The sequence below is a fragment of the Schistocerca serialis genome, chromosome 3 (assembly GCF_023864345.2).
Source record: "Schistocerca serialis cubense isolate TAMUIC-IGC-003099 chromosome 3, iqSchSeri2.2, whole genome shotgun sequence".
Taxonomy (NCBI): Eukaryota; Metazoa; Arthropoda; class Insecta; order Orthoptera; family Acrididae; genus Schistocerca; species Schistocerca serialis.
The window spans coordinates 577,365,546-577,391,102 of record NC_064640.1 but is presented as its reverse complement, the minus strand read 5'-3'; the positions used below and the strand labels follow the sequence as shown (position 1 = coordinate 577,391,102).

At 38.5% G+C, this 25,557-nt stretch overlaps 1 protein-coding gene across 2 annotated transcripts in view; it reads right to left on the bottom strand.

Annotated features, from left to right (window-relative positions):
* LOC126470467 (fibulin-1-like) overlaps window positions 1-25,557 on the bottom strand; it is a 660,942-nt gene that overhangs the window by 462,173 nt on the left and 173,212 nt on the right. For both annotated transcript variants that reach the window (XM_050098327.1, XM_050098328.1), the window contains exons 3-5: window positions 15,266-15,353; window positions 11,689-11,878; window positions 6,923-7,070 (exon numbers count right to left, since the gene is read on the bottom strand). In XM_050098327.1, coding sequence (XP_049954284.1) covers window positions 6,923-7,070; window positions 11,689-11,878; window positions 15,266-15,353 — 426 coding nt within the window. The remainder of the gene's footprint in view (window positions 1-6,922; window positions 7,071-11,688; window positions 11,879-15,265; window positions 15,354-25,557) is intronic.

Below are 25,557 nucleotides of genomic sequence, written 5' to 3'. Positions count from 1 at the left end.
CTGCCTCCGGCCAGAACACATACAGTATATATACAGTTACAGAACATTCCAGTACAATGATTCTTGACATTTTTGGATACTTCTAGAATGTACTTGAACCAAATACAGAAATTAAAATGGTACAGTACAGGTGAGTTTTAAACTCGCGACCCTACATACAACAGTTTAGTATCACAGCCACTACACCATGGTGTTACTCAGCTTCTTCTGTGACAGTATAGTTAGTTTCAAGTTCCACTGATCATTAGTAAAGTTAATCATAGTTGTGGGGGAATGAGTCATTTTACATTCACACCAAACATTCATGTGTAAGTATGGCTACGTCCTGACTATTTACAAGTGCTTTCTTTATTTTTATTTTTTTTAATAAATATGTGAATTATTAATTCCTACCCACAACTTTTTACACATTACAAAAATAGAAATTCTTCTTACAGAATAAAAGGAGTTGTCAAGGGGAATCTTTTTCAGTTTTTTTTTCATATTTAACTTTGCTGCCTGCAAGACACTTTATATCACTGGGGAAGTGACCAAAAATTTTAGTGGCAGCATTGTGTCCCTTTTGATGCTAAAGATAACGTTACTGTGGAATAATGAATGTAATTTTTTTCTTCGGGTATTGAAACAATTATGTATATCGCTGTTCTGAGCTGCAGTGGATTATTTACAACAATCTTCATGAAGGAATAATTATATTATGAAGTAGTAGTTAAAATGATTAACTCCCTAAACAGTTGTCTGCCAGATGATTGTGGGTGAGCTCCACACATTATGCTTACAGCAGGTTTTTAAGCAATGAAGACTTTCTTAGAGATGAATTGTGCCAGAACATTATTCCATTTGACATGTCTCCCCGAAGATTTGTAATGACTCAAAGTGCAAATATGACTGAAGTGAGTCTTTTTTGGAGTTCAAAAGTGTGTTTTCTCTAGTTTAAAGTATCATCAATATGGACATCTAAAATATTTGATGTTTACACCCTAGTTATTATTTCCTCATTGTGAATTACACTTATCATTGGTGTAGTACATCTAGATGTGCAGAACTGATTACGGTGTGACTTTTTGAAATTGAGAGTAAGTCCTTTTGCCGTATGTAGGTTTGGACTGATTACAATACTAGTTTCATCTTCAAAAAGAACTAGGTCTGCATGTTGCATATTGGATGAAAAGTTGTTTGCATATGTGAGAAACAGTAGTGAACATCAGATTGAGGCTTGTGGAAGCCCTTAACTGGTTTATCCCCACACAGAAGAATATCCCCTCCTTACATTTGGTAAAATTATTGAGTACAATTTTCTTAATTCTTCTAGTTAGATATGATATTATTGATTGGTTGGCTATACCATCAACTCAACAAAGCCTCAGTTTATCTGGAATATTGTAATTCACACAGTCAAGTGCCTTACGCAGGTCACAGAAAATACCATCTGGTGCTATTTTGCTATTTAATGCCTGTAAAATTTGGTCTCATTCTCAGTTGATCAACTCGTCTGAAATCCAAACTGTGATTAATTGAAAATATTATTGTTGCTCAGGTTGGATACTATTATAGCAGGACTGGCCATAACATGCAAAACTGTAGGTGTGCACAATGTGCAGGCCATGTGTGGGCCAGGGCTCGGTCTGTCTCAACTTCTCTCAATCCTTCATGGAAGTACTCAGTATGGCACAACATTTGATGTAGTAGAGCAACATGGCACTGTTTCATCTGATATATGGTGTGGTATTTTTCAAAGTGCCATCACTTTGTATTCGTCACTATTTGCTTGTGGTTTAAAGGAAATGTAAAAGAACAATTGTTGTTGCAGTGGCATATACACTCAAAAAGAGGCAGCTAGAAACATACTGTCACGATCACTGAAATATGAATGGGAATTGTAGCACTTTTTCAAAGAGAATGACAAAAATTCTCTGTGTCTATTATGCAGTAGCACCACAAATATACTATACAATGGCATTACACCACAATGCATAAGGAATTTAAAGATTTAGTTATAATGAAAGAGAAAATCTCGTTGGCAGTACTGCACAGTAACTTGATCTCAATATGAAAATCATTGTGTTTGTGTTCTTTGCATTTCCCCGTAGAAATCCAATGTGTTTACAGTCTGCTGTACTATTTCTTTAGTTTTAGCCAGCAAAAAACTGTAGCAGCCCATCATTAAATGCTAGCTACAAAATAAAGCTCAAAATTGCCAGATCTAATAAACCTTTCAGTGATGATGAGTTCATTAAAGTGCACATTGTTGGGACAGTGGAACTCATGGTGCTATTGGAGGTACAGAAGTTCTTCAAAATCAGTCTTTCATGACAAACGATAACTCACCAGATAGCTGTTACACCAAGGGGTGTCTATGTCTACAGGCAGTTAATTGACAATCACAGCAAGTTCATTGCATTCTCAATTGCTCTACATGTCGATCGACATTTTGGACACAGTACAACTTGCAGTTTATGTTCAGGGAGTCAACAGCAATATGCATATGACAGAAGAACTATTAGATATGGTGCCAATGCAAGACATAATCAGAGGGATAGACTTGCCAAAAATCATTGAAGAAGCAATTGAAGCCCTTGGCCTGAATTAGAACATGATGGTCTTAGTTACCGCCAGTGAAGTGCTAGTGATGTGAGTGGCACAAAATGGGCTCTTAGCATTGTTGCACAAAAAATTACAATGATCAACAAACCATTTGTGTTTAAGCCATTGTTTTGCACACCAAGAAGCATTTTGTGCTAAGTTTTCGGGGATAGAGCATGTCATATGAAACTGATGGTCTGAATAGTAAATTTTCTAAAGTCAGATGGACTCTTACAATGTCACTTTAAGCAGTTTTTGATGGAACTACAGAACAGTATAGAGATTTTCTACTGTGGTTAGGTTGAGGGGCACACATGGAATGATTTTTCGAGTTAAGATCTACTATTGTTCAATTCGTGAAGCACAAAGGAAAGCATGAACTAACATTAGAAGATTCAGAATGGATTACAAACCTCACATTTTTAGTTGACTTGACTGCCTTTAATATCTGATTTAATGGGAAAGGTGGATGTATTTACAATCAAAATCACATTGTGAAAGAAACAACTTCTGAAAAAGAAAATCTTCCATTTCTCTAAGTTCTCTGGTGTTAAAGAAAATGTGAATTTTCAACAACTCATTTTGGTGCTGGAAGAAATACAGGAACATTTTTCAAATCATTTGTGGGACACTGCCAACCTCACATCTGTTTTTGAGACATTTCAGGACCATTATTTGTATCAGCTGATACTGCCCCTGCTCATTTGCAAATCAATTTGATTAATCAAGAGTGTAATTTCTGATTAAAGACCAATTCTATTATGTTACATCTGTCCAGAAATTCTGTGAAGCTTTTCCTCAGGAAGAGTTTCCACATCTCTTTACTGAGACTATAAAAGTGATATACTGTTTGGATCAACATATGTGTATGAAAGATTTTTTCGATAAGGGAACTAAATAAGTCATGATTACATGGCAGCCTGATTGATGACAATCAGATAAATTACCTGTACCTGTCAATGTGCTGACAGTTTATACCAGATATCAATTTTATTTTGTCTTCAGTGAATCAGAAGTAATTAAATAATGATGAGAATTGTCTTTTTTTCCTGATATATTTTATTGAGAATTGTAGCCATGATACCATGACTAGAGAAGTGATAGGTAATAATTTTTCCCCTTAACATGTAGATTAAATCCTTAATGGGATTCTATAGAGACTATTTGTTTTTGCATCTTTTTCTATATGTAAGTTGAAATGTTGTAAGAATTTTACATGGGACTATGTGGCTCACACAATATTAGTGATGTAATGTAGTTGCAAACTCAACTTCAATTTAATTTTTATTTTTATTTTTGTAGACATATGCACTTATACCAACAGTCAGTAAGAGTGTAACACTGCTGTCCATGATACATAGCTTAAGTTTCTTGAATTTTCTAATATGGCATAATATGAAACCAAGTCACATGCGAGCCAGTCTGTGTTCTGGGCACAACTCTTCTACTGTCTAAGCTAAACAGCGCATCTGCAGTTCTCACTCAGACAGCATAGCAGGGTGGTTGGGGAAATGGGCACTGAAATGAGAGAGAGTGGCCAGTGTGCCAAAGGGCCACACATATGCAGAGATCCTGGTTGCCCCTATATTATAGAATACACTAACTGCTCAAACGTGTTTGAAAATTATGTCAGTATGAAATGTAGCAATTGGTATTGACATCTCTATCACCTAGTGATGATCCAACAGACCAAAACCACAGGGCAGAATATTTTGTGTTTATGAATAGATTTCTTAATTTTAGTTACAGTTCTCCTAATTTTTAAGATAATACAGCTGTAACTGAAGCAATTTTTTTCATGCAAAAGCTATCATTAAGAAAACTAAGCAATGCAGATGAGTGAGCAGCTTGAGAGAACTACTACAGAGACCAACTTAATCAATCCCCAGCAAATTTACTCTTTCTTGAGATTTGTTCCTTGTAATCAAAATCATAACAAATAAGTTGCAACACACACAACCAACAGGAATTATACAAAAATAATTCCCACATATACTTCAATTCCTTATCTGGAATTCAAAATTGGTTCTTCATGTTCTGATACAGAAGTCTTAACAGCATGCCTACAGATGTGAAACAAGAAAGTGGGTATCACTACAGATTTAAAGAAAAAGTAAATTAAAAGCACATTGCAGAATAATATCTTCTGTAAATAATTGGGGTTCCTAGATTCAGGGATAAAAAATCACTGTTACTAACATTATTTGTTACAGTACTGCTTACAGCCTAACTGTTTGCATAAAAGTTAAACAAGGACTACTGGTTAAACAATAGCTCCACAGTATAAATGGTACTTCTACTCTTTTTTAGGCACCAACAGATTATAGCAAGTAATCTTTGATGGCTGTTAATTTTTAATATGAGAAAACTTGCTGACAAATTAAATCATTGTAGTGGACTGTGAGTTTACTTGTACATTTATCTTTCATGGAAAATGCCCTTACCACCTGAGATATTCATGCAAAAATTGTGTCACATTTTTAATCAGTTGACACACTATGTGATCAAAAGTATCTGGACACCTGACTGAAAATGACTTACAAGTTCGTGATGCCCTCCGTCGGTAATGCAGGAATTCAATATGATGTTCGCTCACCCTTAGCCTTGATGGCAGCTTCCACTCTCACAAGCATACATTCAATCAGGTGCTGGAAGGTTTCTTGGGGAATAGCAGCCCATTCTTCACAGAGTGCTGCACTAAGGAGAGGTGTTGATGTCGATCAGTGAGGCCTGGCACAAAGTCAGCATTCCAAAACATCCCAAAGGTGTTCTATAGGATTCAGGTCAGGACTCTGTGCAGGACAGTCCCTTACAGGGATATTATTGTCATGTAACCACTCTGCCACAGGCCATGTATTATTAACAGTTGCTTGATTGTGTTGAAAGATGCGATCACCATTCCCAAATCGATCTTTAACAGTGAGAAGCAAGAAGGTGCTTAAAACATCAATGTACACCTGTGCAGTGATCGTACCATGCAAAACAACAAGGGAATTTTTCCACTGTTCAATCGTCCAATGTTTACACTGCTTACAACAAGCAAGGCATCGTTTGGCATTTACTGGCGTGATGTGGAGTCTATGAGCAGCCGCTCAACCACGAAATCCAAGTATTCTCACCTCCTGCCTAACTGTCATAGTACTTGCAGTGTATCCTGATGCAGTCTTGAATTCCTGTGTGATGGTCTGGATAGATGTCTGCCTATTACACATTACGAATTACGACCCTCTTCAACTGTCGGCAGTCTGTCAGCCAACAAATGATGTCAGCCTGTACACTTTTGTGCTGTATGTGTCCCTTCATGTTTCCACTTCACTATCACATCATAATCAGTGTACCTTGGGCTGTTTAGGAGAGTGGACAACTTGCATATAGAAGTATGACACAAGTGACACAAGTGACAGCCAATCACATGACCATGTTCGAAGTCCCTGAGTTCTGAGGAGCTCCCCATTCTGCTCTCTCACAATGTCTAATGACTATTGTGGTCACTGATTTGGAGTACCTAGCAGTAGGTGGTAGTGCAATGAACCTAATATGACAAATGTATGTTTCTGGGGGTGTCCAGATACTTTTGATCACATAGTGTAAGAGAAAGGATATGAGTCATGGATAGATAGTTCAGTAAGACATCACCAATAAAAAACTACGTCCTAAGTTCGAGTCCCCATCTGATGTACAGTACTGATTTGTCTGTGTGTTTCATAACAAAATCAATCTTGTTGCTCAGTGAAAAGTTCTCTCTAGAAATTTTAATGCAGCCTACATGTGGGCTCACTGGCTACATTTGGATGGACAAACCAACTATGTGTTCACTGAGGTTCTTTCAGTAGCAAACTGTAGTGTTTGAGCAAGAACACAACCTTCAATAATTCTGGCTCAACTATATCTTAGGGTCGGTTCTGTACTGCTGCCTTTTGGCCCAAATAATTAAACATCAATGTGACTTTGTACAACACTCAGTGGAATTTTATAGAATTAAGCACATGTTTTCAAATATATTAAATTAGAATTATTAACAAATGAAATGAGGTATAGTATTCCAAAGGATAATCAAGTAGCCTAATGCAACTTGTAAATTCAGTTGCCAAGTGAAGAATCAAACAAAGAAAGCATGTACAAAAAGTTAGCAATACATTTCTAAATAGACTTGCAGCAGATACTTAAATGAATCAATCAACAGACAAGAGCAGAGCAAAGCAAGTAAAGCTTCAAATGAAAAGTTCCAAACAGTTAATGGACAGAAAGTTATTTTTTGTGGATCATGGATGATTCAAATCAATTTTGAACCCTTATCACCAATGCTAAAGCTGTACTCCTGCCTGAATTTTAGTCATACCTGTTAGGTAAATTATCTTGTTGGCATGATTTTCCATCAGCCATTAAAGAGAAGCCTTCTCTACATTCACACCGGTACGATCCTAGAACTGGTATACAGATGTGAGCACAAAGTTCTCCAGGCAATGTGTCACAAAGGCTCTCCAAAGCTGAAACAACCAGTCATGGCATACAATATGAATTATTCTTACAGTAGCAAGGAAAGTGAATTTTAATGTATGCATTGACTTCAAATGTATTATGTATGACAAGATAAACATTAATAGTTATTACACTAACAGCTCTAGTTATTAAAATGGGAAAAGAATCAGACATAACTTAAATGTACTAAGAAAAATTAAAAAGAAAATATGAAAGTGTGTTTTCTGCCAGGGAATCAAACCATACAACAAATTGCCCAAGCAAATGAAAGGTATAGCTAAAACCAAAATTTTTAAGAAATACCTCTTTAATAATACACTCCTGGAAATTGAAATAAGAACACCGTGAATTCATTGTCCCAGGAAGGGGAAACTTTAATGGCACATTCCTGGGGTCAGATACATCACATGATCACACTGACAGAACCACAGGCACATAGACACAGGCAACAGAGCATGCACAATGTCGGCACTAGTACAGTGTATATCCACCTTTCGCAGCAATGCAGGCTGCTATTCTCCCATGGAGACGATCGTAGAGATGCTGGATGTAGTCCTGTGGAACGGCTTGCCATGCCATTTCCACCTGGCGCCTCAGTTGGACCAGCGTTCGTGCTGGACGTGCAGACCGCGTGAGACGACGCTTCATCCAGTCCCAAACATGCTCAATGGGGGACAGATCCGGAGATCTTGCTGGCCAGGGTAGTTGACTTACACCTTCTAGAGCACGTTGGGTGGCACGGGATACATGCGGACGTGCACTGTCCTGTTGGAACATCAAGTTCCCTTGCCGGTCTAGGAATGGTAGAACGATGGGTTCGATGACGGTTTGGATGTACCGTGCACTATTCAGTGTCCCCTCGACGATCACCAGTGGTGTACGGCCAGTGTAGGAGATCGCTCCCCACACCATGATGCCGGGTGTTGGCCCTGTGTGCCTCGGTCGTATGCAGTCCTGATTGTGGCGCTCACCTGCACGGCGCCAAACACGCATACGACCATCATTGGCACCAAGGCAGAAGCGACTCTCATCGCTGAAGACGACACGTCTCCATTGGTCCCCCCATCCACGCCTGTCGCGACACCACTGGAGGCGGGCTGCACGATGTTGGGGCGTGAGCGGAAGTCGGCCTAACGGTGTGCGGGACCGTAGCCCAGCTTCATGGGGACGGTTGCGAATGGTCCTCGCCGATACCCCAGGAGCAACAGTGTCCCTAATTTGCTGGGAAGTGGCGGTGCGGTCTCCTACGGCACTGCGTAGGATCCTACGGTCTTGGCGTGCATCCGTGCGTCGCTGCGGTCCGGTCCCAGGTCGACGGGCACGTGCACCTTCCCCCGACCACTGGCGACAACATCGATGTACTGTGGAGACCTCACGCCCCACGTGTTGAGCAATTCGGCGGTACGTCCACCCGGCCTCCCGCATGCCCACTATACGCCCTCGCTCAAAGTCCGTCAACTGCACATACGGTTCACGTCCACGCTGTCGCGGCATGCTACCAGTGTTAAAGACTGCGATGGAGCTCCGTATGCCACGGCAAACTGGCTGACACTGACGGCGGCGGTGCACAAATGCTGCGCAGCTAGCGCCATTAGAGGGCCAACACCGCGGTTCCTGGTGTGTCCGCTGTGCCGTGCGTGTGATCATTGCTTGTACAGCCCTCTCGCAGTGTCCGGAGCAAGTATGGTGGGTCTGACACACCGGTGTCAATGTGTTCTTTTTTCCATTTCCAGGAGTGTACATTGAGCATTACTTAAATAAGCAAAGTAAGGTTTAATAAAAAATGTTGCAGCTGACAAAAATTTACAAAATAAAACATCTCTGTCATTCCACAATATATTTTCAGAGAATAATGCATTTTACTACAAAACAAAGATTTGTGATGGAAAACGCTAACCTTGTTTCACACCCCTGAGCTCAACATCTCATTTATTGTGGAGGGATGCTCATTCAGATTTTACAGAGAGACAAATGAAGATGTACAAATAATGTAATGGAGAGGCAGGTGTATCAACATGGTCCTGATGTCAACTGAAAGGATGTGTGTGCAGTGCTATCATTCCTGAATGAAATTTGGCATTAAAAACATATTCCTTTTTCAAAGCAAAAGCTCAGTTCATGGAGCAAATACTAAAGGAGTGATCAAGAAGCTTCCATTCAAAGGCTGTACAGTCCAGAATCAGCGTGCCAATCAGGCAAATTCACCATGAATACTGACACAATCATCCCATGATGCACCAGGTTGAAGATATCCATTTGGTAAACACCATGTCCTGCTGTGTGAAGAAGTCCGTACCTGCCTTCTGCATTCCTCGACCATCAGGAATCACTGACCATTCAAGTCCTTTTTTGAGGGACTGAAGGCATGATAATTGCATGGGAAAGAGACCAGGACTATAGATGGGGTACTCAAAAGCCTCCCATTTGGATGAGACTGGCGTCCCAGATTGACCAGCATCTTGTGTCAAATCTCAGCCACCACAGAACTTTATATGAAGATAGTAACTGTTCTCAAAAGAACAGATACCATTGATGACCATGCAGCTTCTCTAGAATAAATGATAATTAATTAAAACCCTCAGCTGCCGACAGGTGTTGTTGGTATACCTCGATGGGGGCAGCTGAAAATGTGTGCCCCGACCGGGATTCGAACCCGGGATCTCCCGCTTACATGGCAGACGCTCTGAGCCACTGAGGACACAGATGAATAGTGTGACTGCAGGGACTTATCCCTTGCACACTTCCTATGAGACCCACATTTCCAACTGTCCACAATCTACATACATAATGTTCCTAACAGATATTTGCCCATCCACTCATTACTTGCGCCAACTAAGGTGACGATTCCTGTCTCACAGGAAGCGTGCAAAAGATAAGTCCCTGCAGTCACACTATTCATCTGTGTCCTCGGTGGCTCAGATGGATAGAGCGTCTACCACGTAAGCAGGAGATCCCAGGTTCGAATCCCGGTCGGAGCACACATTTCCAGCTGCCCCCATCGAAGTATACCAACAACACCTGTCGGCAGCTGAGGGTTTCAGTTAATTATCATTTATACCACAGAACTTGGTGCACCATTCCACAATGATGATTTTTGATGGACATGTTGCCCCATACACACTCTTCATTTTATGATGGATATCTACTGGTGCTTGTCCTTCAGCAGCCAAGAAAAGAATAACAGCATTTTGGTTCTGTTTGGATCCATTTGGTAATAACGTCATCATAGTTAACATTTCTGCACTCACTGCATGCACATCAGAAAGACGTGAATGCTACACTAACCCCTTGCTACATGTCAGTTCTTGTATAACCAGATAGGAGTCGCGCAACATTGCATATACACTGCAGCAATGCCCTGAAGTGGAAACTCTCTGATTGCCCCTTACTAAAATAAGAATAATCATCATTAAGACTTAAAGTTGCTTAAGTTGCTCCAGAAGGGTGTCCATTATTCAGGAATGCACATTTTCAGTAGCTTACCAGCAGCCATAAAAAGTTCAATTACTAATAAAATTCAGTCTAAGATGAGCCTAAAGGATTTATTGGTGGGCAACTCCTTCTACTTCACTGATGAATTTCTCAGTATAACCAGCTGATGTGCACGTACAAACCTGTAGCATGCTGGAATAATTGCAGGTCAGCAATCAATACAGTGACAAACCAGGCAAAGATGAAAATTTCACTTTTTTTATTTACTCAATGACTAGTTTTGGGCTGGGACCCATTTTCAAATCATTGTGCCAGAAAGTCAAAATGGTATGCCCAAAAATACAAAAACTGTGTCAAAAATATATGTGTGTTATGTAACTGTTCATCTGCAGTTCATAATACATATATATTTTTAACATGGTTTTTGTATTTTTGGAAATACCATTTTGACTATTGGCATGATGATTTGAAAATGCATCCCAGTCCAAAACTAGTCACTGAGTAAATAAAAAAAAAGTGAAATCTGCAACTTTGGCTGGTTTTTCGTAGTACTGATGTGTGTATATTGCTAATAATATCAAATAATGTGGGTGTTAGAACTCTCTGACTTCTATACAAATTAAGTGCAGTAATGTGATCATCGTAAATAAGTGTTGTAAAATGATTTTTCTATTTGATGATGCATGGCTACAATAGCCTAAGAATTATTGTATGCAGCTCATTGTATTGAACAAGGCTGCTATCACCTTTCAAATGAAAATGTATTTAGGATTTCTGGATTTATTCCACATCCATGAGGACCACTTGGGATCTGTGGAAGGTACTTTACCATATTTACTAGTATTTTTCTTTGTAAATATTAATTGTGTATTCTCATTTTCTGACATGTTCTCCTCACCATGGATCTATTGGAATGAAAAGTACATCTAAGGTAATCTAATGTAAGTGCAATGTGTGCAGTAACTTGTGATGAAATGTTAATAAGCTGTGTTACACTAGTAAGTCACAAATGGATATTAACAAACTCTGAGACAGCAAAGGAACCTCTACTACCAGCTGCCACCAGAGTGGAATTTACAGACAAAAAAATTACTATCACAAAAATTGATCTCACATTTCCTCTTGTTTCTTATGCAGGTATCCATCACAAAAAAGTAAATAAATAGTTTTTTCAAAGACATGATTAGTGCTCACCTGGTAATGGTGGTGTTGATATTATCCCAGGATTGTCTGCAGGTTCTGAAAACTTTGTACTGGAGGATACTTCAGCACAGCAAGTCTTGTATGCTTGATCCCATGGATGACCCAAGGAAAATGACTGAAAGGTGCATCCCATTGCCATTGATCCCGAAAACAGTCCTAATTTGCATGCTTCACAGCAGTCCTGTACAGAAATTTTTAATAAAAATTAAATAACAAATAGACCAGAGATAAATATATATGATTATTAGTTTAAATGAAAAAATTACTGTTTGTTTCTATTCCACTGACAAAATTTCTTAGTAGACTGTTTGATTTGTGTCTTATTAATAATATAAAATAATATGGTGTTACTGCTCCACATCTTCAGTGCAGTAGTGTGATCAATGTGTGTTGTAAAATGATTTCCTGATGTAATGATATGTGGCTACAAACAGTTTAAGAAATATAATATGCATGTCAATGTATTGTACAATTACATGTTTCATGAGAAGTTTGTTATTACCTGCAAAATGAAAATATGCTTAAGATGTTTTATTTATTCCACATCCTTGATGAACATTTGACATAGCATCTGTGGAAGGGACATTAGCAGATCTTTTTTTTGTAAATATGTATTTATTCATTTTTTATTAGATGTCCAACATCCTTGGGGAAACCCTCACCATTGGCCTATGGAACAAAAAGTATTTCTTATCCAATATAACACAATCTTTCTTTTGTGTATGACAGTCATTAGCCCCATAATTATAAGTGCTCAGTACAGGCATGTAGATGAGCAAGTGTACTTTCAACAACAATTGATGAATGGAGCATTTTGTTTTGTGTTTTCTTATAGGACCTTTCTAACTGAAATGCTGGACTTCCTAATTGTTCTTTACAATGCAGGAAATGCTGAAAAATGGTTCAAATCTATACCTCTGACAGGAAAAAAAGGATGTCACTTGGGAAGAAACATGCAATGAGGCATCAGGCATCATTCAACTGGGAACTAGTTAATTACCTGTGGTACAATACAAGGTTCCATCTCAGGGTCCTTACTTTTTCTCCTTTATCTTGATGATCTCTCATTAGCAACATTTCAGCTGCCAAGTTTGTTTCATTTGCAAAGGATACAAACATTGCAGTAAATACACTCCTGGAAATTGAAATAAGAACACCGTGAATTCATTGTCCCAGGAAGGGGAAACTTTATTGACACATTCCTGGGGTCAGATACATCACATGATCACACTGACAGAACCACAGGCACATAGACACAGGCAACAGAGCATGCACAATGTCGGCACTAGTACAGTGTATATCCACCTTTCGCAGCAATGCAGGCTGCTATTCTCCCATGGAGACGATCGTAGAGATGCTGGATGTAGTCCTGTGGAATGGCTTGCCATGCCATTTCCACCTGGCGCCTCAGTTGGACCAGCGTTCGTGCTGGACGTGCAGACCGCGTGAGACGACACTTCATCCAGTCCCAAACATGCTCAATGGGGGACAGATCCAGAGATCTTGCTGGCCAGGGTAGTTGACTTACACCTTCTAGAGCACGTTGGGTGGCACGGGATACATGAGGACGTGCATTGTCCTGTTGGAACAGCAAGTTCCCTTGCCGGTCTAGGAATGGTTGAACGATGGGTTCGATGACGGTTTGGATGTACCGTGCACTATTCAGTGTCCCCTCGACGATCACCAGTCCTGATTGTGGCGCTCACCTGCACGGCGCCAAACACGCATACGACCATCATTGGCACCAAGGCAGAAGCGACTCTCATCGCTGAAGACGACACGTCTCCATTCGTCCCTCCATTCACGCCTGTCGCGACACCACTGGAGGCGGGCTGCACGATGTTGGGGCGTGAGCGGAAGATGGCCTAACGGTGTGCGGGACCGTAGCCCAGCTTCATGGAGACGGTTGCGAATGGTCCTCGCCGATACCCCAGGAGCAACAGTGTCCCTAATCTGCTGGGAAGTGGCGGTGCGGTCCCCTACGGCACTGCGTAGGATCCTACGGTCTTGGCGTGCATCCGTGCGTCGCTGCGGTCCGGTCCCAGGTCGACGGGCACGTGTACCTTCCGCCGACCACTGGCAACAACATCGATGTATTGTGGAGACCTCACGCCCCACGTGTTGAGCAATTCGGCGGTACGTCCACCCAGCCTCCCGCATGCCCACTATACGCCCTCGCTCAAAGTCCGTCAACTGCACATACGGTTCACGTCCACGCTGTCACGGCATGCTACCAGTGTTAAAGACTGCGATGGAGCTCCGTATGCCACGGCAAACTGGCTGACACTGACGGCGGCGGTGCACAAATGCTGCGCAGCTAGCGCCATTCAACGGCCAACACCGCGGTTCCTGGTGTGTCCACTGTGCCGTGCGTGTGATCATTGCTTGTACAGTCCTCTCGCAGTGTCCGGAGCAAGTATGGTGGGTCTGACACACCGGTGTCAATGTGTTCTTTTTTCCATTTCCAGGAGTGTAGCAAATCAAGTGTAATCTTAGAAAGATCAGTTAATGAAGTTTTCATGGACATCAACATATGGTTCCTAGCTAATTTTTTGTCACTAAACTTTGAAAAAAATGCACTATATTCAGTTCAGAACTTGTAAGAGGACTAAAAAAGACAATAAAAGTGGACAAAGTCAAATTCTTGATATTACAACTTGATAATAAATTCAACAATGAGGAACACAACACATAACTGCAGAAGTCCTATACAAATCTCTATTTGCAATGTAAATGTTGTCAGACATAGGGAATATAAAAATGAAAAAGCTTGCATATTATGATTACTTTGATTTATAATGCCATACTATTTCTTGGGGTAACTCATCAAGTCAAACTGAAGTGTTTTAGGTCCAAAAATATTGTCACAATAATTATTTGTGGGGTGAACTCAGGAATATCCTGCAGAGGTCTGTTTAGAGAACTAGGGAGATTAACAATTGCTTCCCAATACTTTTATTCCTTAACAAAATTTTTCATTAAAAATATATCTATTGTTCAGACTAACAGCTCAGTTCAGGGACTCATTATTATAATAAGAATAATCTTCACAAAGATTTAAAGTCTTTTACTTTGGTCCACAGCGGTTCATTATTCAGGAACACACATTTTCAATAACTTGCCAGCAGCCATTAAAAGTTTAACTATCAATAAAGCACCCAAAAGTCTATATTGGTGCTCAATTCCTTCTACTCCATTGATGAGTTTAAGAGAGAACCAACTAGTGTGCACTTGTTACTAATAGTATCAAATAATGTGAGTATTAGTACAATGTGTCTTCTCTACAAATTCAATGCATTGATTTGATCTTTGTAAATTAGTGTTGTAAAGTGATTTTTTAATTTAGTATTTATTGCATTTTAAATTCAGATACGTTTAACATTTTTTGAGTCATTCCACATCCATGACAATCACTTCACTTGGGACATGTGGAAGCTACATCAGCTTATTTGTTTTTAATTGTAAATATTTATTGGGTGGTTTTGAGGATCTGCTCACTATGGATCAACTGGAACAAAAAGTATCTGTCATTTAATCTAATGTAATAAACTGTGTTATACATTGTTACCTTGTGAAACTGTCCTCCACATTTATCTTCTGGAGTACAGTCTTTCCCTGATCTTGCTGCTGTTTTACCACTTTCACACAGTTCGTCTCTGAAAATAGTATGTACACAACATTACAGTCATTTACATTTATTGTCTGATAAGAAGACAAAATTGGAGAGGATATTTGGACTTATTGTAGGTGTATTTGACATTCAGTCACGTAAGAATAGGAAATCAGCTCTCATACATATTACCAAATATGATCCACAACCATATAAAAATTGTAATCAATCTGCAATGTCTATTTCACCAACACACCCACAGTCTTTTTATTTCTCTCCTTTTCTGCTCCTCCCCCCCCCCCCCCCCCCCCAAATCTCTGACAAACCACCCAACTGCACATAGTTACTCTAACCTCTCCTCACTTCATCCCTCTCTATGCTCTCATAAGCAGCACTTTACCATCCCCCACCACTACCCTACTATCCCTCCCTCTCCCCACCCCAGCCTCCTCTTTAACTCCACCACTCAGATTGCTTCTGCCACCATGCTGTGTGTATTTTGTTAAAATTGATAAAATGAAATACAGCATAACTAGAAAATTATTTGTTTTGTTTTGGACTGTTTATTGCCTGAAGAAATACACAAAGAACAACAAAGGAACTATGCAAATAGGATAGAAATCAACAGATTTAATGTACATTTAGAGACAAACAAATGATTACAATTTCACAGAAATAAGATGGTTATTCAAGACAAAGAGAGAGAAAGAGCTTCACAAATTGAGCAAGTCAATACGTATTGAGCCACCTATGGCCCTTATGCAAGCAGTTATTCAGCTGGGCATTGATTGATGTCCTCTGCGATATCATGTCAAAATATGATGATCATTGCAGTAATACTTCGGATATCATGACTTTCCCAATACCAAAGCACTTTTCTTCATCCTAATACAAGGATTTTCGTCATTCTTAGTTCACAGCTATGGGCACCTATCCAGTCTTTGACTACTGTTTCATTTATGCCTGAATCGTGGATCATGTCTCATCCATAGTGATATTCTTATTCTCAAAATCAGTTGGCTTCTTTCTAAGATGATCCGGATATTCAATTTTGGTTTTGTTTTTGGTCAGTATTCAATAAATATGGCACTGAGCTTGCAAAAATCCTTATCATCTTGAATGTACTTTATTTTAAAGCTGTTTATGCATAATGCCACCTGTTATTTCAAACACTTTTGATTGCTAATCATTAAATTTCACATTATGAATGTTCTTGTTGGTTGCAGTTTTGGGACAATGAAGCACTGAAAGTAGCTAGCTGGCTCTTACCTTTCAGTTCTAGGGAACTGTTAATTGCATTTGACACCTCACCTCAGTTATGATTAACAGAAGTTTTTATAGCTAGGCTCAGTTATAGTGAAATATTTTATGAGTTGAAATTTTATACCCCTCACCTCCTCCTGAAACACAAATATGGCACTGCATTGCATAGTCCAATAAATGTAAGTCTTCAGCTTGTTGTTTTTGATTTATTCATTTATTATTGCCTTTAATGCAGTTTATACTTAAAGTAGTTTCTAATTGTCCCTAATTGATGATGCATAGAAAAGGTGAAATACATCATATGAAGATTAAATAAACCTATCTTGTGCAACCAAGACGGTTTTTTCTGTTCTAAGTATCTATTACAGTTGTTGCACCAATTCCACTGTGGTAATCATGGAGTGGAGTGATTTTAATTTCAGAAGTTTTGAAGAAATCTTTCCCAAAATCATAAAGACCCATTCTGTATTCAAAGAGGAAATGATGTGCTCCGTGTCCCTGTGCCAGCAATAAAAAGATCAATCATTACTGTACTTGCTGCAATCATCCAGTTTGCCAGATTGATCATTTGGTGGTGTGTGGAGAGAATTTTGGGCGAATACTGACCATTTGTGAAAGACTTTGTATGAATTTATATTTGATGTTCATTATATGCTGCTAATTTTCCATACTCTATATGTTCATCTCACAGCAATCTATTACTGTTTCCTGTTATTTCTAACACAATAAACTAGTTTAAATTTTTATGTTTCATTTCATTTCATTTCAGTTCACTGTTATGCAGGATTATGTAAACTTTTTTTCCTATTTTGATTTATGTTGAGTTTTTTGTGTTAAACTGATGTTTGCATTGTAATATATGATAATATGAAATTTATGAATAAATACTTGTGATAAAACTAAAATAAATTAATCTTCATGGCTAAAACAATGTGGTATCCTTTTGGACCCCACAACACCATTTATGATACAAAGAAGTCACCACTCCATTTGAGGGTTAAGGGTGGATATCCAACTGAACATCCTGCATGGTTTGTAGCTCACAAGGAGTTTGCCTTTGATCTTGATGTTGCAAACCTTTGTGATCACTGTGGTGCACCATTTTTCATTTGGTGTTCATGGTGCAAGTTAATGATTTGTTCTGAACATTTGAGAAATGTCGACAATATCCATTTTGTGAAGTGTAATACATCCCACAGAAAGTTTATCTTTGAACCTCCTGGACCCACATTTTATGTCACCTTCCTGATATTCTCCTGATTCACATGGTGAGTCATTAGCAGCTAATATCTTTCTTGCCATAACTGTTAAACCGACACTTTCAAATGTGCTTTACTTGAGCTTGTGACCTCACACTCACGGAGTTCCTTGTGAGACACAGAAGAAAATGCACAATGAATAAGTTCTAAACCAGTAATAATGATAAACAAAAGGAGCATTTGATAAATCTCTTAACTTCATATAGCCTGGAAGCAATAGTACCTGAAATTACTAGGTAGATCTAACACAGTAATTGACCACATTTATAATTTTGTGGATAGCTGTAGTTCAGCAGCTGCAGAATATTACATCACAGATAAAAAAGTCAGTGATCAGTTGCACAAGAAAACCTTTATTTGGTTCACCTAACCAGTTTCAACAGTTTAAACTGTTGTCTTCAGAAGTGGCGCAAATCGTTAACAAACCAATGTCAACAATAAGAATCGGACATTCATGCTCTTTGCTACAGAGTCTGTTTCATTGACTCTGTAGTAAAGGACACAGCCATCTGATTCTTATTTTTGACATTTGTTAACTAATGATTTGAGCCTATTTAAGTTCTGAAAATGACAATTTAAACTGTCAAAACCATTTAAGTGAACCAAGTATAGGTTTTCTTGTGCAGCTGACTACTGACTTTTTATCTTTGGAGGAATGGACAAAGTGTTTATAAACAGCCTTGTTATAATGATACTAAAGAAACAGAGACTGGTTTCTGCAAGAACTTGACAGTTAATTTGGAACTAAGGATAATAATTAAGTAGAATTCTGTGGTCAATGACAGATATATACAAAGAAAATTCATTACTGATAGCAGCATAAGTGTTGTTAACAATATGCTGCAGAGAGTTAAATGGGACAAAGACCCACTGCAAAATGCAGATAAAAAATTTGAGTAATGTTTCTCTAATTCTAAATATTGGTATGATGTGGCATTCAACATTGTTGTTGTTGTTGTTTTGTTGTGGTCTTCAGTCCAGAGACTGGTTTGATGCAGCTCTCCATGCTACTCTATCCTGTGCAAGCTTCTTCATCTCCCAGTACCTATTGTAACCTACATCCTTCCGAATCTGCTTACTCTATTCATCTCTTGGTCTCCTGCTATGATTTTTACTCTCCACAATGCCCTCCAATACTAAATTGATGACTCTTTGATACCTCAGAACATCTCCTACCAACTAATCCCTTCTTTTTGTCAAGGTGTGCCACACATTTCTCTTCTCCCTAATTCAAGTCAATACCTCCTCATTAGTTATGTGATCTACCCATCTAATATTAAGCATTCTCCTGTAGCACCACATTTTGAAAGCTTCTATTCTCTTCTTGTCCAAACTATTTATCATCCACATTTCACTTCCATACATGGACACACTCCATACAAATGCTTTCAGAAATGACTTCCTGACACTTAAATCTATACTTGATGTTAACAAATTTTGCTTCTTCAGAAATGCTTTCCTTGCCACTGCCAGTCTACATTTTATATCCTCTCTACTTCAACCATCATCAGCTATTTTGCTTCCCAAATGGCAAAACTCATTTACTACTTTAAGTGTCTCATTTTCTAATCTAATACCCTCAGCATCACCCGATATAATTCGACTACATTCCACTATCCTTGTTTTGCTTTTGTTGATGCTCATCTTATATTCTCCTTTCGAGACACTGTCCATTCCATTCAGCTGATCTTCTAGGTCCTTTGCTGTCTCTGACAGAATTACAATGTCATCTGTGAACCTCAAATTTTTATTTCTTCTCCATGGATTTTAATTCCTACTCTGAAATTTTCTTTTGTTTCCATTACTGCTTGCTCAATATACAGATTGAATAACATTGGGGATAGGCTACAACCCTGTCTCACTCCCTTTCCAACCACTCCTTCCCTTTCATGCCCCTCGGCTCTTATAATTGCCATCTGGTTTCTGTACAAATTGTAAATAGCATTTTACTCCCTGTATTTTACCCCTGCCACCTTCAGAATTTGAAAGAGAGTATTCCAGTCAACATTGTCAAAAGCTTTCTCTATGTCTATAAATGCTAGAAACATAGGTTTGCCTTTCCTTAATCTATTTTCTAAGATGAGTCATAGGGTCAGTATTGCCTCACATGTTCCAACATTTCTATGGAATCCAAACTGATCTTCCCCGAGGTTGACTTTTACCAGTTTTTCCATTCGTCTGTAAAGAATTCGTGTTAGTATTTTGCAGCCATGGCTTATTCAACTGATAGTTCGGTAATTTTGACATCTGTCAACACCTGCTTTCTTTGGAATTGGAATTATTATATACTTCTTGAAGTCTGAGGATATTTTGCCTGTCTCATACACCTTGCTCACTAAATGGAAGAGTTTTGTCAGGGCTGGCCCTCCCAAGGCTATCAGTAGTTCTAATGGAATGTTGTCTACTCCCGGGGCCTTGTTTCAGCTTAGGTCTTTTAGTGCTCTTCTGCTTAGGTCTTTTAGTGCTCTGTCAAACTCTTCATGGAGTATCATATCTCCCATTTCATCTTCATCTACATCCTCTTCCATTTCCATAATATTGTCCTCAAGTACATCACCCTTGTACAGATCCTCTATATACTCCTTCCACCTTTCTGCTTTGTCTTCTTTGCTTAGAACTGGGTTTCCATCTGAGCTCTTGATATTCATACAAGTGGTTCTCTTTTCTCCCAAAGTCTCTTTAATTTTCCTGTAGGCAGTATCTATCTTACCCCTTGTGAGATATGCCTCTATATCATTACATTTGTCCTCTAGCCATCCCTGCTTAGCCATTTTGCACTTCCTGTCGATCTCATTTTTGAAATGTTTGTATTCCTTTTTGCCTGCTTCATTTACTGCATTTTTATATTTTCTCCTTTCATCAATTAAATTCAATATATATTGTGTTACCCAAGGATTTCTACTAACCCTCGTCTTTTTACCTATTTGATCCTCTGCTGCCTTCACTATTTCATCCCTCAAAGCTACCCAATCTTCTTCTACTGTATTTCTTTCTCCCATTCCTGCCAATCATTCCCTAATGTTCTCCCTGAAACTCTCTACAACCTCTGGTTCTCTCAGTTTATCCAGGTCCCATCTCCTTAAATTCCTACCTTCTTTCTCCATTACAAACAATAAAATCATAGAACTAAAAATCAAATTCATGGTTAACTCCAGATATAAAAAAGTTGGCAATCACACTTAGGAATCTGGGAAGGTAGGAGAAGGATAATGACATACAGCCATACCTTAGATGTTATGGAAATGTCTGTCAGAAGCCTATATATGCTGCATAAAAAGTTGAATGATGACTTTTTTACTAGAAATTGTAGCAAAAAAACAATCAGTTTGGATGGCAGTAAATGGCAACTTGGCTAAATGTAAAGTGGAAAACAGTAAGCTAATCATAAATGAAGAAGGAAAAATTATTAAAGACTGTGAATATGTTGATAATATATTTAATGATGACTAGACAACTGCAGTACAAAACGAAATTAAGAACGGATGAAAAACAAATAATAAAAACATAAAAGTTACCATAAATGGAAAGATTGTGTTTTTATGCAGACTCATATCCAGAGATAGTGAATGGGGGGGAAAAAAATCTTTTTCATTTGATGTCATTCCTCAGAGGGTGATTAAACATAGGTCAGAAAATATAAATACCCAACAAGCTGATATAATGAATACTTCCTTTTCTAGTGTATTCCCATTTACGCTTAAACAATCAACAATGAAGCCACTTTGTAAAAAGGACTATACATTTAACAAACAAAATTACAGACCAGTATCTCAACCATATGGCTTTTCTAAAGTAATTGAAAGAATATTATTTACAAGACAGTTAAACATTGTGAATAAATACAAAATAGTCACCAATGTACAGAATGGTTTCAGAAAGAACAGATCAATATTGAAACAGCTGTGTATCACTTCTTGAAACAGGTTCTAACTCCATCAGATAAGGAGGAAATAAACTGTGAGTTAGTTTCATATCTGTTGTAGGTGTTTTGTCTTACTCATCCTGTGCTGCTGCACAAGAAACTGTATTGTTGTGTCTGTGGAGCAGCCCACAGTTGGTTTAAGTTGTAGCTATGTGCTAAGTAGCAAAGAGCTGAAATATCTCATGATGGTAGACTGTATTACTCAACATGCCAGAAAGTTAAGTATGGAGTGCCAAAAAATTCTGGGTTGGTTTCACTACTGTTAGTTTTCATAAATGTGCAGAGACAATGAAGTTGCTTAAATTCCAAAAGAAATCAATCAGAACAATGTTGTTCAAACAGCAAAAAGAACCATGTAAACCATTCTTTAGGAAACTGTGTATATTACCCCTCTCATGCCAACACATACTAGACCTGTTACATTATGCGAAGAAAAACATCAGTAAATTGGATAAGAGTGCAGATAGTTACCACCACAATACAAGATCAAAACATTTACAAAGGTTGGTTCCTGATTCAACAAAAATGTACAGCAAAGATATTAAATATATGGGAACAAAATGTACAACCATCTCCCAACACAAATAAAGATCATCATGGAGTTAAAGTATTTTACAGCAAATTTAAAATCACTCCATCACTGTTCTCCTTCTGGCCCTAGTCAGGTGGGTCATATCCCTGTAGACGGCCCAGGTGCAGGATCTGTTTCGTACATCAGTTCACAATCTATCCTATCCCTGCCACTGGCATTTCCTATCAAATTAGAGACAGCAGCTACATCATGTACGAACTCCACTGAAATCACTGCACAGCATTGTACATGACTACAAAACAACTATCCAACTGGATGAATGGGCAGAGGCAAAATAAGAAAGTACATAGTACATTTGCAAAGAAAAAAGGAAGAAAGTAAAATTAAGGGTTAATACCTCAACAATGATGGGGGCATTAGAGATGGAGTTCAAGCTCAGGTTGCAAGAGGAGAGGGAAGAATATTGGCTATGTACTTATTAAAGGAATCATCCCTGCTTTTGTCTTAAGTGATTTAGGGAAACTACAGAAAACCTAAACCTAGATGCCCAGACAGGGATTTGAACTGCCTCCCAAGTGCAAGTGTAGTATCTAAATCACTACACCATCTCACTTGGTCTATTGTAGAGAATTCAGTGCAACATAATGTTGTTCTGTTGACTTCTTCAGTGTCTGTACTACATGGATACTGTCCCCATCAACACAAGATTTTCTTAACTGCAACATATCCTTCATTCTCACAACCTCCCTGACCTGAACAGTGAGGTCATGTCAGTTTATCGTTTTAGATTTTAGCAAACCACAATTATAAAAAATATTATTGCAGTTAAAGTGTATGAGTGTTGATAATTACCTGACATGCATACAGAATGCACATCCAGAATTCTGATCTTGTGGAGCATCAATTTTCACTTTTACAGGACGTACACTATTTTTTTCCAGTAAACCTGGGAAAGCATTCATTACTAGGCATTACGAACATGAATTGCTATTTTTCATTGTTTGTTTGTTGATTAATACAATTTCAGTTATATTATTATGATGTTCAGTTTTTGAGCAGCATTTAGTAATTTTATATGAACCTGCTTCAGCTAACCACTTCAAGGTTGGCTCAGCTTTGCAGATCATGAAGAGCAAAATTTTGTACAATGAATTTTCCTCATTGGCTTACTGTTGTTCTTTTTTCTTTTTTAAAAATGATATCAGATTTGTAATGAGTTATGCGACACACATATAGTCCATTAACTTATCGTAACAGGGCTCCACAGCTTCTACGAACTTTTTAAATGATGTCATGTTGCTTTCAGCTGTCAGTGTTTTATTTCATGATAGCAATTTCACCATTATGCCATTTTCAAGCATAAGATTTCGACATACGGGTTCGTATTAGGCAAAAATAATGTAAATCTATATGTCAAAATCTTGTACTTGATAACAGCATAATGCCACAAGATAATGTAAACCTACATTTCAAAATCTTATACTTGACAACAACATAATGCCACAATTGCTATTGTCAAATAAAACACTGACAGCTGAAAGCAAGATGACTTCATCACAAAAACACATACAGTCAGTTTTTGAAGGGGATATCAGTGTTACAGGTTTGTGTTCCCCAGCCATTTCCTGTGGTGGTTGTTGTGCGTAAGTAAGCAAGAAATTCACTGTGGCCCAGCCACAGAACTACAGTCTATAATAGAGAGATAAAGGAAATGCTGAACAAGAGGCATACTCTTCAGACTGGAATAAAAATAGTAAATTGTGAGTTAAATAGAAGGAAAAGTAATGTCTGTGCCAGGAATATGTAGTCATATCTTCTTTTTCTATCTGTCATCATCTTGTTCTCCTTCCTCTTCTTTTCTGCATACATAAATCAAAGAAAGCCCTTTGCCCACTTTTGTTGCCCAGTACGCACATGAAGTGGAGGCCAGATTCATGCTAATCTCAGGAACAGCTGTAGGAATTTTGTTACAGTTTTACTGATAGTTAGATTGATTTGCAAGGAAGGCTTGTGTATATAATTCATAAATATTTCGTGCTAATTAGCTGGATTATGATGAATTGAAGTCCACTCTCACATTCCTTTGTCATTCAGTGGTGATAGGTGAAAGGCTGCCTGACTGCTGCCCCATACCAGTGCGAGCATTACAACTTGTTTGTGAATTGCTCATTCTAAATTTAAACTTCCCCTGAAATTTTATGCTGGTGACACTTGCAGCATCTGTAATGCTTCAGTGCAAAGAAATAATGTTACATTTATGCAGTATTGCACTCTGATTGTTTGGGATGAGTTTCTGATGTCCCCTAAAATACTTACTGAACCATCACACAGAAAAATGCAACACTTGCATAACAAGAATAGCCTTATGGATGGCTGCAGCATTTTCTTCTCTCCTATCTAATCTTTACTACTAATCACAACACGGATGGCAGCACATGAAGTGGAGGCATCTGTCACTGCCATCTCGTGTTGAACTGCACAACTATTTAAAAGCATCCATACATTTTATACATTAAATTTTCTCACTGTGTTTTCCTGTCTGTATGTGAAAGCTACTCTCAGGAACTATTGTAGGGATTCTGATACAGTGGTCAGTAACAGACTGATTCACATATTGTCATTCTTGGTTCAAGGCTCTGTCACCATTGCTCATGCCAGTGTTCATTATTTCAGTAGCTTGGCTCATAGTTGTTTTCATGCAACTGCTGTCAGTGTCTACTCACAGAGCAATATGAGTGGCTTTTGTCTTGATGGTTATCTTCATTTTCATTATTATGGTGACATCTCTGTGATACATAATCAAGAGAGTTTGCTCCATCTTTACCACTCCCTGTGGCAGTGATGTTTCTCGACTCACTTAAAGACACCATTGTCGTGGGTGTGTGACCCATTGTCATTTTCCATTCTGGAGTTTGTACATTTTGTGCTATCTGTGCATCCTGATGGAACAAGTCAGTGTTGTCCAGTACAGGAATGAAGTGAAGGCCACTGAGTCACACTGAATAATCATTGCCATAATCTATACATATCTACTTCTTCTATACATATCATCATTTAAAGTTCCCCACCTAGGTTTCTGTCAGCATGTTCACGCTCATCTTAGGAACTTCTGCAGGGATTTTCATATGGTTTTCACACACACAGCTTCATTCAGATCAGACCTGCCAGGATATGATTGTCACTAATAGACAGACTGATATGTGAGGAAAGTTTATGTATACAATTGATAAATATTTCGTGCAAATTGTCAGAACTATGATTAATTAAAGTCCCA